The sequence below is a fragment of the Gossypium hirsutum genome, chromosome A13, assembly GCF_007990345.1.
Source record: "Gossypium hirsutum isolate 1008001.06 chromosome A13, Gossypium_hirsutum_v2.1, whole genome shotgun sequence".
Taxonomy (NCBI): Eukaryota; Viridiplantae; Streptophyta; class Magnoliopsida; order Malvales; family Malvaceae; genus Gossypium; species Gossypium hirsutum.
In genome coordinates this window covers 94,643,062-94,654,616 of record NC_053436.1, presented here as the reverse complement: position 1 = coordinate 94,654,616, position 11,555 = coordinate 94,643,062, and the positions used below count along the sequence as shown (strand labels likewise).

At 34.7% G+C, this 11,555-nt stretch overlaps 2 protein-coding genes across 3 annotated transcripts; one reads left to right on the top strand and one right to left on the bottom strand.

The window, feature by feature from the left end:
• The first annotated feature begins 3,124 nt into the window (after positions 1 to 3,124).
• LOC107893524 (polyadenylate-binding protein RBP45C) lies at positions 3,125 to 11,252 on the top strand. 2 transcript variants are annotated; one of them, XM_016818554.2, is made up of 7 exons: positions 3,125 to 3,619; positions 3,859 to 4,333; positions 6,254 to 6,309; positions 6,387 to 6,517; positions 6,603 to 6,699; positions 6,793 to 6,957; positions 7,232 to 11,252. In XM_016818554.2, the coding sequence occupies exons 1-7, from the start codon at positions 3,299 to 3,301 to the stop codon at positions 7,232 to 7,234; spliced, it is 1,248 nt and encodes a 415-aa protein (XP_016674043.1). In that variant the 5' UTR covers positions 3,125 to 3,298; the 3' UTR covers positions 7,235 to 11,252. The 2 variants fall into 2 exon arrangements, with proteins under 2 accessions (XP_016674043.1, XP_016674042.1); XM_016818553.2 differs by having other exon boundaries at positions 6,375 to 6,517.
• LOC107893523 (uncharacterized) lies at positions 8,222 to 9,943 on the bottom strand. Its single transcript, XM_016818551.2, has 2 exons — positions 8,744 to 9,943; positions 8,222 to 8,644 (listed from the first exon to the last, which is right to left on the bottom strand). The coding sequence occupies exons 1-2, from the start codon at positions 9,941 to 9,943 to the stop codon at positions 8,528 to 8,530; spliced, it is 1,317 nt and encodes a 438-aa protein (XP_016674040.1). The 3' UTR covers positions 8,222 to 8,527.
• Positions 11,253 to 11,555: the final 303 nt, after the last annotated feature.

Genomic DNA, 11,555 nt, shown 5'->3' with positions numbered 1-11,555 from the left:
AAAATAATGATAACATATAATGAAAAAATAATGAAAAATAATAATCAGATATGAAACATTAAATAAAAGAAACTTTCTATAAAAACTTTGCATCTTGTTGTTAAAGAAATTGAAAATTATGGAGGATAAATTTGATCGTTGATAAAATGAACTATCACTTTGAGCAAGATTGTGCTAATAACGTGTTATAAAATAAAGAGAGATGGGGAGAATAAAGAACAAAGAAAATATGAAAGTAATAGAGAATGTACTTTATTGATCAAAAGGGATCATTACAATGCTTCATCAGAGTCTCTATTTATAGGCATAAGAAGTATAAAAGAAGTAGAGATCTAATTCTAATAACTATTAGAATTTAAAGTACATCAAAATTTATCTCGATCATGATAGTCATCCACTTAATAAGACATTCATAACAATTATGAATATTTATACAAGATTTGGTAATTAAAAGAAAATAATGAAATGTATGAAATTTGGCTTAATTGATAAATTAAGATAGAGAAATTTCATGAGATATGATGTTATTGCATAATGTAGAAAAAATGGAATTTATTTTCTATAATAAGCTATAATGGTAATTCAATTCAACAAAAAAGTAGAAATTATAAAAGGTGCAATATGTTTATACATGCATATGAAAATATTATTAAGAGTACTTGAACTTCATAGTAGATATATATGTGAACTTTTAAATGGAATTATTAGTTGAAAATACTTAATGAGCCCATAAAAGTGATATATGATATGCATGAAATATGAAAAATATGTGATGATGAATGGATGTTCAGAAGCTCTAATTATATGACTTTGTTATGAGTTGTGTATCATGACAACATGGTATACATATCTATATGTGAATATGAAAACCTTAATGAAAAAACTTTAATAAGTAGATTGCTCTAGTAAGCTTGGTAAAATAGTGAGAATACAATTGACATGTGATCGTATGCGCACGTACGCAAAAAACAAACAATTTTATAAAACGATTTAAAAGTGTGATTTTAACTGCAAAGGTTGGAACGCTGGAAATGTGCAAGAGTACACAATTGTAATAAGTAGTAAAGTGATAAGTATATTGAATTATCATTTCCATAGGGACTGAACAAGCAAATGTTTATGAAATATATACTTACACAAATTGGTAGCGGAAAAATATTGTGAGAAAGTGAGTTATTACCTAGACTAAAATAAAAAACAAGGTGAAAGCAAATCTTTAACAAGTTTAATTAATATGATAGAGGTGTGTTAGATTAATTTTATTCTTTAACTCAGAATTATTAAAACAATGTTTATGATGTTACGGACAATTTTATGGCAACTTGGTCTTTTGTTAACTGATGCAAACATACTTATTAAAATCAATTAATCTTTCTAGCATATGTCTATGCTAAATTAATTAATTAATTTTCATAAGCAGACATAAGATAAAGTGAAATAACAATATACTTTTATCTTGAAACAAATTTAATCACAACAATCTTTAAGTTATGCAAGGTAATAATATCAGTTAATACTATTACTCATTGATGGATGTCGAAACCACCAAAAATAATTCCTACAATTAAAATAAATCTAAACAATAATAAAGAATAGTAGGGTCGAGTCCATAGGGACTGAATGTTATGATTAACTTTCATGTTTTTCTTGTGAACAGAATTTTCGTCGAGCTGATAATCGTGGCAATTGTCGTGCCCATGACTCCAAACGAACCTGTTGAAAAATAAGTTAAATAAATTAAAGGAGTTTCAAAATGACTAGAAATTAAATAAATGAAATAGCAGAAATAAACAATTAATTAAATTGGAAAATAAATTTAGATTTTTTAGACATAGTTATTTAGATTTTTTAGACTCAGTGGATTCTAGTTTTTGAATCGATCCTCAAAAATTAGTTTTCTCCTTCAAACAATAAGCTAGTTATAGCGACGAAGAACGTCCTAACCACTAATTCTTCCTCTGGCAGGTAATCCAGGTACGCCCTGCAAACCAACCCTTACCGATTGTCTAACCATGATACACGTGTTTTCAGTTCAAGATCTCGACAGCCTTGCGTTCTAAAGAACCCAACTTGGATTAACAGCCTCAACTGTGCGGGACATTTAATCTGATCACAATCTCCCTTAACTTGTTTGCGGAAATCAGAATACAGCACGACCGACTCGTCTTCTCAACTGTACGCCAAAACGACTCCAACCTAACGCACTTTTTGAATTAAAATCGAGTTAACTTTAATGGATGAATTTGTCAATCCCGATATTTCGGAGAGATGGTGAATACGAATTTGAAGGATTTTTAGTGCGGATATAATTTCTTATGATTCTTGATCTGAAAGAATACCAGCCCAAAACTAATTTGAAATTAGTGAAGTATGAATTTAATCATGCTTTGGTTGGTTATGAAAGTAGATTTAAATGAAAATAGTGATAGAAGAAAGGGGGAGGGCTTGGGAAAAAATTGAACCAAAAATTTAAATGGAAACAAAAGTTATCAAGGTGTGTTTTTTCAAGTAGGCCATGCCACCTATTTATACATAAATCATATGCTAAAATTATGTTAATCCCACATATCCACTAATTACATGAAATAAATATTATATTTCTTTTTTAATTTTGGCTTTTATAAAGTCAAAAATCTGATCAACCCCTAAATGTCTATAAATTTATGATTTGACCCCTTTTCAACTTCCCATGCTTTAATTTAATTCTGTTTTGCTTGGCTTTGATTTACAGCATTTGAATTTCGTTCCTGATAATATTTAAACATAAAATTCACCAATTAGAAGGAATTAATTGAAGAACAAGTTGAGTTGAGCACGTAAAATATGTAAAATAATCAAGCTATCACTCATTTAATCTAATTTTACACTTAAGAAGATTAAACATGTAACAATTAGATATTTTGTCAATTAATTATAATTTCTTACATTTATAATGGAAGAATATTATAGGCATGATTTTATCTAATTGAACAAATTACTAAGATGTATAACATCACAAACAAGATTTTAACAATTTAAAAAGATGGAGTAAAAATGTAAGATGGTTGGCTGATAAAAAAAGAGAAAATTAAATAGTTAAATTATTGTTTTATAAGTGATAAAAATAAATACTAAAAGTTGAGTCACAATCCTATAACATTTCAGAATTGTGTGAAAAAAAGAAGGGAATTTGCCCAAAATAAAATTATCCCCTCAAAGCACATCCCTCTATAAAAATTCGATTTCCGAAATTAAAATAAGCCCCTAGGGTTTCCTCTTCTCTCTGGGATCTTCCAAATCTCCACCTTATCTATCAAATATGATGCAACAACCACCACCAGGAGGCGTTGCTACGCCTCCTTCAATGGCAGCCGATCAGTCTCAAACCCATCACTACCAGCAACAACAGCAATCGCAGACTTGGATGATGATGTCTCAACAACAACAGCAGGTAGGTCAGCCGGTTCCTCCACCTTCCGGCTGGAATACGCAGCCTATCCCTCCCCCCTCTCAGATGCAGCAGTACCCCGCCGGTTCAGCGGCCGCCGGCTCCGGCGAGATTCGATCTCTCTGGATTGGTGATCTTCAACCATGGATGGATGAGAATTACCTCATGAATATCTTCGCTCAAACTGGAGAGGTAATTAAATTCGAGAAAAATACAGTTTCCGAGTACATATTAAAAATGAATCGTATTTAATTCAAATGAGCGAATATGTTATAGTCTTACCATTACTTGCAGAAGCTAAATTCCAAAATGTTCATTTTTTTCCTTTCTGTATAAAAATGAATTTCTTCTTTTCTTTTTATTTTAATGCAATAAAAAACAAGTAGTAAAGGTCGTAATTAAACAAAGGTAAATCTTTTGGGTTATTTTAGGTTGTTTCAGCTAAGGTGATTAGGAATAAGCAGACGGCTCTACCGGAGGGATATGGGTTTATAGAGTTTGTCTCGCAAGAGGCAGCTGAGCGGGTTTTGCAGTCATACAATGGGGTGCCAATGCCAAATTCTGAGCAGAACTTTAGATTGAATTGGGCCGCTCTCGGATATGGGGATAAGAGGCAAGAAGAGGGCACTGACTACACCATCTTTGTTGGGGATTTAGCTGGGGATGTTTCGGATTACTTGTTACAGGAGACCTTTAAAGCTGTTTACCCATCTGTTAAGGGTGCCAAAGTGGTTACTGATAGGACAACTGGACGGTCTAAAGGTTATGGCTTTGTGAGGTTTGGTAATGAAACTGAGCAGATTCGAGCCATGACGGAAATGAATGGAATTTATTGTTCGACAAGGGCAATGCGAATTGGACCAGCTGCTAATAAGAAGCCATTCACTGGTCAGCAGTATCAGAAAGGTACACATCTTGTGGTTTATTTGAAGTTCATTATTTATATCGGATGCCATGTGAAGTTTACTTGGTTGTGTATAGTATTTATTTGCTCTGATTTATGCTTGATTACTTTAACTGGTTGGTTATTACGTTTTGTTTTGTTTTTGGGTTTTCATTATCTGAGTCGAACATGTCAGAGTTCCTTAAAGTTTGAACCCTTACCGTTATGCAATAAAAGCTTGGAGAATTTATACAAAGTCGTTTCCTTCCAGTTTGCCTTTGTAAGATTGGGCCCTTATAATTATATTAAAACATGCTAAAACTTATATAAAACTATGTTGTCTTAAGCAGGACACCAAGAGGCTCTCATTTTGGGGGGCCTGGAACTGATATCAGCTGAAATGATTCCACTTTAATGCGTGGCCTCATTTTAGGTCAGTTACTTTGTTTATGTCATAAGCTTCATTTCCTCGTGGCAGTATTTTTGCTACAGTCTCAAATTACTTTTCGTATTCCAGTCAGATTCAGTTTCGTTTTAGTTTCCCAACATGTTTCCTTTAAATGTTTCTTTACTTTTTTTCGTTTGTCCAGAAAATGTGTTTTTATTTAATCATGGATCAGTTCCCCATCCATACTTGCATATGTTTACACTGCCCTTTTGTTTCATTTAATTTTAAGCTTCAAAATACTCGAAACTAGCTCAAGCAGCCATGCTAAAGTTGCTATGCATGTTATCATGTGTCATTCTGTTCCTGAACCTTTGGGCAGGTTTTGATCTAATGCATTTCAAATCTGCGCTTCTTTTTAAAATTATTTTAATTTCATCAACCTTACTCTATTGCTGTGTTGCATGCAAGGACAAATTGAGTCAGGAAAGAAACCCAAAACTTGTCACGGGATATTCAGTTGATAGATTTAACCTCAACGGAAATGGATCACTTGCCCTTCTTTATTGCCTAAGCTAAAATAATGAATAGGCAATAATGAATGATTATCTGCATATGGATTTATCCATATTTATCTTGCATTTTGGAAACATTATTATTTGCCACTTGATGTTGTAGTTCATATCAAGTTAGAAGAATTTATCAAGTTAGAAGAATTTACTTTGTTTTTAACTATAGGCCTCTTCTTGCCATTTTGTGGTTAATAACATGCTCTGTATAGGCTTCTGTTTATGCAGAGAATGTTAAAATATTACTCAACAATTAGTTTAGCAGATAGGTTTAGTCTGCTTGAAAGTAATCTTAGAAGTTGACTTTGTAACTCGTTCAAATTAAGGACCAGCAACTTCCTCTTCCCCCTCCTCCCTTCCTTCCACAAAATTGGTGAAAGAAAAAAGAAATGCTTCATGCCTGATGAGGAAAAGGTAAGTCCCTGTTTCAATTTTCCTTTTCCCTTCTTTCACCCTATTGTAAAGGGAAAATAAAATAAAACTAAGAAGTCTCTTACTGGTTCCCTGAGTTTAGTGTAATTATGATTTCTTTTTTTGCTGTTATTCTAGTTATTTAGTCTGATGCTTTTGGATTTGCCTGGTAAAGGACTAAAGGTAAGCTTTGATGTATTCCAAGTGTAACTGTTGCCTGGTATATGGCTGGTGGGTTTACATTGGGTTCTTTTCATGCCATACAGGGAATTACTTTGAACTGCTTATTTATATCCATAAGTGTATACTTCCATGCTGTGTTTTTTGGGAAAAAATTATTGAGTTGAGAGAAGCAGTAGTGCTATAATGTAACTGTACTACATGATGTCTGTTAACAGGTTTGGATTTTCATAGTTATCAGGAAAATATTTACTTTTGGAGGTGTGTTGAATTAGTTAAGCTTTTGTATATGAAAACATTAAGATTCTGTTATGGGACATGCATGCCTTTTCACTTTCTTTCACCATCCTTTATAATCATCTATTCTATTTTAGTTCACGTATATTTTTGATCCACAGATACTTACCAGAACACTCAAGGAAATCCTGGCGAGAACGATCCAAATAATACCACAGTATGCATCTTTTTTTTTAATATTAGTATACTTGTTTCTTGGTATGGGCAACTGAAATATTACAGGCTTATGTGCAGATATTTGTTGGCGGTTTGGATCCTAGTGTTTCTGAAGACCAGTTAAAACAAATATTCAGTCAGCTTGGTGAGGTAGTTCATGTAAAAATTCCTGCTAACAAGAATTGTGGTTTTGTTCAATATGCTAATAGGTAACCCATAAATACTTTCATGTAATTTGGCATTTGAAATATTATTGCATGGTATTAACGGTTTCTTTAATGCGATTTACTTCAGAACTAGTGCAGAGCAAGCGTTATCAGTTTTAAATGGTACCATTTTAGGAGGAAGAAATGTTCGACTTTCATGGGGACGTAGTCCTTCAAGCAAACAGGTTTAGTATTTAAAACTTTAGTGTCTTACAAATAAAGCAATGCTACACATGTTTCTCTAAACTAATAAGAGGGCAATGTATTGGGGCTTCCAGGCTCAACCCGATCAGGCCCAGTGGAATGGTGGATATTATGGATATGCTCAAGGATATGAAGCATATGGATATGCACCTCCTCCCCAAGACCCTAGCATGTATTATGGGGGCTATCCTGGATATGGGAATTACCAACAGCCGGGGGCTTACCAACAACCACAGCAGGTAAATGTGACTTTATGAACTATTTGTACTTTTTATACTTCTATATATTATTTGCTCTTAGAGAAAGCGGAAAGAGCGCAAGCATTTTGAATTTAATTTTTTAGCACTGTAACTTTGGCTGCACGTAGGGGGAAAAAGGAAAAAGAAATGAAAATGTTGTCTGTGTTCTTTATTGCATGAATCTTGATTTCTTTAATGCCGACATTTTTCCTTTTCAGAAACTGATTTATTCTCCCATTTCTTCTGACACATTCATTTGTGCTTAATTTTTCAGTAAAAAGTGTGGGTGGAGTGAAGCTCGTTGACTTGATCCAGAGCACATTTGTTGTTGGTCTGATCCCATCAAACATGTTTTAAGGTTGTAGATTTTCATTGTTTTCTGTACAATTTTTTTTTGGTTATGTTTCATCTTTTCCCTCTACCATATCTTTTTAGCTTCGCTTTTCTTGGTTTCTTATCCTCTTATATTGAGTTTTGTTTTGACTTGATTTTCCAGTCTATTGCTATTCAGTGTTATATTACACCATGGTAGTTGTTCGGACTGATGCTTTTTAATGTTTATTGTGAACTTATTATGCTTCTTATTTGTCGATTTAGTTTTAGTTCTCTATTTTTAACTGTTTATCAATTATATGAATAAAGTGGTTCAAACTTTTCATTCAGTTTGAAGAATCCGGATATGGTTTTTGCGACAAACTAACCAAATATATCTTCGTGTTCATTGTGATGGATTCAAAAGGAGATCACCTTATAATTTTGTGACAGAGAGATGCAGCCATTATCATAAACCCTCACAAAAAGGAAAGATAAATGTCACTGGGTTGGGGTAAATCACTGTACCCTTAAATATTAAAAGTAGTAAATAAATGAATCCCACTTGATACAAAGAAGCTCAACTACAGCAAATATTGTAGTTTTACAGTCGTAGGAATATTTGCTTCTTCCAAAACAACGTTGCCAAATTATGTTGATCTTTGCAGCACCTTCTTCGAGATGGATAGCCACAAGATCTTGTTGAACTTCGGGTATTTGACAAGATCCTCAGTCCCCTTCCAGCCTACCTGCTAGAGTTCCCTGTTCAACGATGGATGGATGGATGGATGCAACAATGTTAATTCTCTACTGTGATTACCTCATTGGAGGATAAGAACCGAGAACATGAGCCAGAATCCTAGACGTTTTTTTCCTGTTGTAGTCTCTTAATATACCTCAGAATTGCATGCTTGATACTTTGCATGTTCATAACAAAAGGAAAACGCACATGTTTAACAAGAAACTGGTCTTTCCCTGTTTACTAAGTTATGACAAAGCCTAAAGTTACATAAAGATAGCTTTTCTATATATATCTATAAACTGAAAAACGAAAAGCTTTATTCTAAGTAATGGCAACAGTTCTAATCCTAAAAGGGTTAGAGCAAAGAAAATCCGATGCTGCAGCCTTCTCTAACTTTTAAGGTTAGGTTAGCCCTTCGGGGAAGTCTAGCTCCTTCACCTTGTTTAGGATTTTAAAACATTTTACATAGTCTATTTCATTATACTAAAACACTCTACAACATTCCACACTCCAAACTTATGACTGCTTGTTTGAATCATGCGTTGCTTTATCTCTGAGCATGGTTCCTTCAGAACTGATGGCTGGCTGTTCGTTCCGAGATGCTTGGTTTTCTCTCATGTTTTCTTGAACAGCCTTGAAAGAAAATTCAGTATATCAGTGTCTATGTCAAACATCAGGGTGCATAATAGATCTAATCATATGGGATTAAATTCAAGTTCAGATGTATTATACCTGCAACAGCTCAGTCATCTTGCCAGTTCTGAAATTTTCCAAAGGTTTGAGCATAGAAGAAGAATGAGTGGACTGTACCGCTTGCAGTGGTTCGATAGAGAGTGCCTGATCATCTTCCAGTTTATTTCCCAACTCTTTGACCGACAAATTTCCACCTTGAACTTCTGGTGGTTGTAGGGGGACTTGAACTCTTTTCATGACCTCAGATAGTAGTTTCTCAAATGGCATGCCAGTCATCAACTTTGCATCTTTATCCTGTAAACCCTCTGCTGGAAGTTGACTATATGAAACAGTTTCACTTTGTATGCCTTTGGGCACGGTGTGGTTACTACTCCGAGGTTGAGGTTGAGTAGGAAATATCGGGTTTCCAACTGTTGCCATCTGGTTGACAGGTTTTTCCTCATTTGTTGCATTGGCAGTTCCAGAAACTTGTTTTCCTTTAGAAACCAAATGAGGGGGTTGGCTTAATTGTTGGCTGGAAACTTTCCCATTTGATAAACTAGCAGGTTGGAGCACAACAGGCACCACTGTGCCCCTGGACAGTAGTGAATTGAACTGTGTTGCCGCTGGCTGCACATTCTTGTTTTTTATGGCTCCAAGATTCGAAGCCCGGGCTCGTGGCACCTGGTTGGTGAGAGCTGGTCCGTTGAGTGGATGAGCTGTTCCATTCCTCTCCCGTGGCAAGGGAATCTCGTTTCGTCTAATCATTTGGAGATTAGGAGCAACATCATTTTCAGCTGAAATGGGAACATAATGCCCAGGCCTGAAGACCACGCCCCTTAAAGTGGTGTCAGAGTTGCCAACCCTAACAGTAAGCAAATATCCGGCATCGAATGCTGCCTCAATAACACCACTAACAGCCTGACCAACCATTACGTCATTTGCATCAGGATTCACTTGGTGGGGTCGGTTTCCATTCACTGCTCCAAATCCAGGTGGGACATGGGCATTCTCAGCATGGTTCAGGTTCTGATTCCAAGGCATCTGAGCATTCTCCCCCTGATTTAAATCATGTTTTGGGTGCTTTCTTGGGCGACCACGTTTGCGCTTTAGCAGAAAATCATCTAACGCATCAGGGTTATTGTCTTGTTCATTGTCTTGATTCATCGTAGTATTTGCAGCAAATAAATCTCCTTTTCTGCAAATCTTGTTCCTGTTCCTCGCTGGAAGACAAAACAAAAGAGCAGATATAACCAACATGAAAAAAGGCAAATATTCAACTTCATAAACAAGTCAAGTAAGACTTCTGCCTTCTCAACATCACTGCAGGTTCGTATTAAGGCCATGCTGGCCACCTAATATTACTTCGATTCTTCAATTTTCCTGAAGTACCCATCTCAGACACTCCATATCTAACAATCAAACCTGAGTCTGGACAATTCAGAATAGAGAAGCATTTTACCATTTACTAGCAGATTACGATCAACACATTGTAAATTTAATAATTTATAAATACATGACTGATATTTTTCTTCTTATTTAGTCAGGAAAAGAGAAAAAAGACAACAAAATCTATAAGCTCAATAATGCTATTGTTGTTTCTATGCATATACCCTCAATATCAATAATTATAAGTCATAATGCGACATTGGCTGTACCATGAGTAAGCTTCCAACTAAATTTTAGAGCAGATAAGGAAAGAAAAACAGAAGGCTCTCAAAGTTAAGAGAAGTGAAACCGTTACGCTTATAAGGTAACTCATTGAACTCAGAAATCTAACAAATGTGCAATACGAATAGCAAGGTTTACAAAGAAAACCTTTCCTCTTTAGGAATTCTGCAGTTGACAATCAAGCATCTTATTTAATGAAGCTATAGATCAATCTCAGGATAAAATGCACTATCATGATCACGTATCTTATAAAAAGAAGGGCATGCAGATATCAATAATACTCATGCAAAGAACCACGACCCAAAACCATAGCCACCATATATGCTAGCTGATTACAATACGACTAAAAGGCTAAAAGCCAAGGAATCATGACTAATCTGTTTGTGTTCCAATGACAAAAATTGCCCGTAATTTTTCCCAAAACGGAAAAGATCGCTTCAAATCTCCATAAAAACCTTTAAACATAATCTTAACTATTTATTGGGATTGCTAAACATTAAATTCAAGAAGTTCTAAACTGTTCTAACAATTCAAACTTTTGACGAGTTAAAAAAGGCAAATGTCAATCCATTGAAGACAAAAGCTAAACCCCACTATCATGTTTCTTTCCCGGGATTTATGAACATCAATTGCCCGAGTTATCCACTCTCTTCACTTCTCCAAGTATTCTTGTCCAACACTTGTTTGTGGCACACATATTGACATGGATATAGGGGTTTATCCTTCAAATATATGAAAAAGAACTTAAAATTAAGAAAAATAATTAAGTATACTCATATCGAACGCATACCTATATCCGACAACCAAGTGGGAGTAACATACCAAACTAATAACAAAGCTCTTAGGCATTGCTTTATTTTTACCTCAAACAGAAGGGAAAAAAAAAAAACTCACCTCATGCATGCAATCTGCACAACAATTTACATACAAAACTAAAGCATAATTAAAAAAAGAATACTAGATAAAGAGTAATAAAGGGCTGAAAAAACCCAATTGAAACGGTAATAAAATAAAGATTTCATGAATTAGAATTGAGAAAAGCGAGAAGTGTAGAGCTTTTCAGAGCATTTTCGTCAACTTCAAGGATAAGGAAAATCCTGTAACAACCATAAATCAAAGCTTAAGTCAATAAAACATGAACAACAAAACCCAGGGAAGAAAGTAAGTGAACAAAACTGTCGAAGAAGGACAAAAAAAAAAG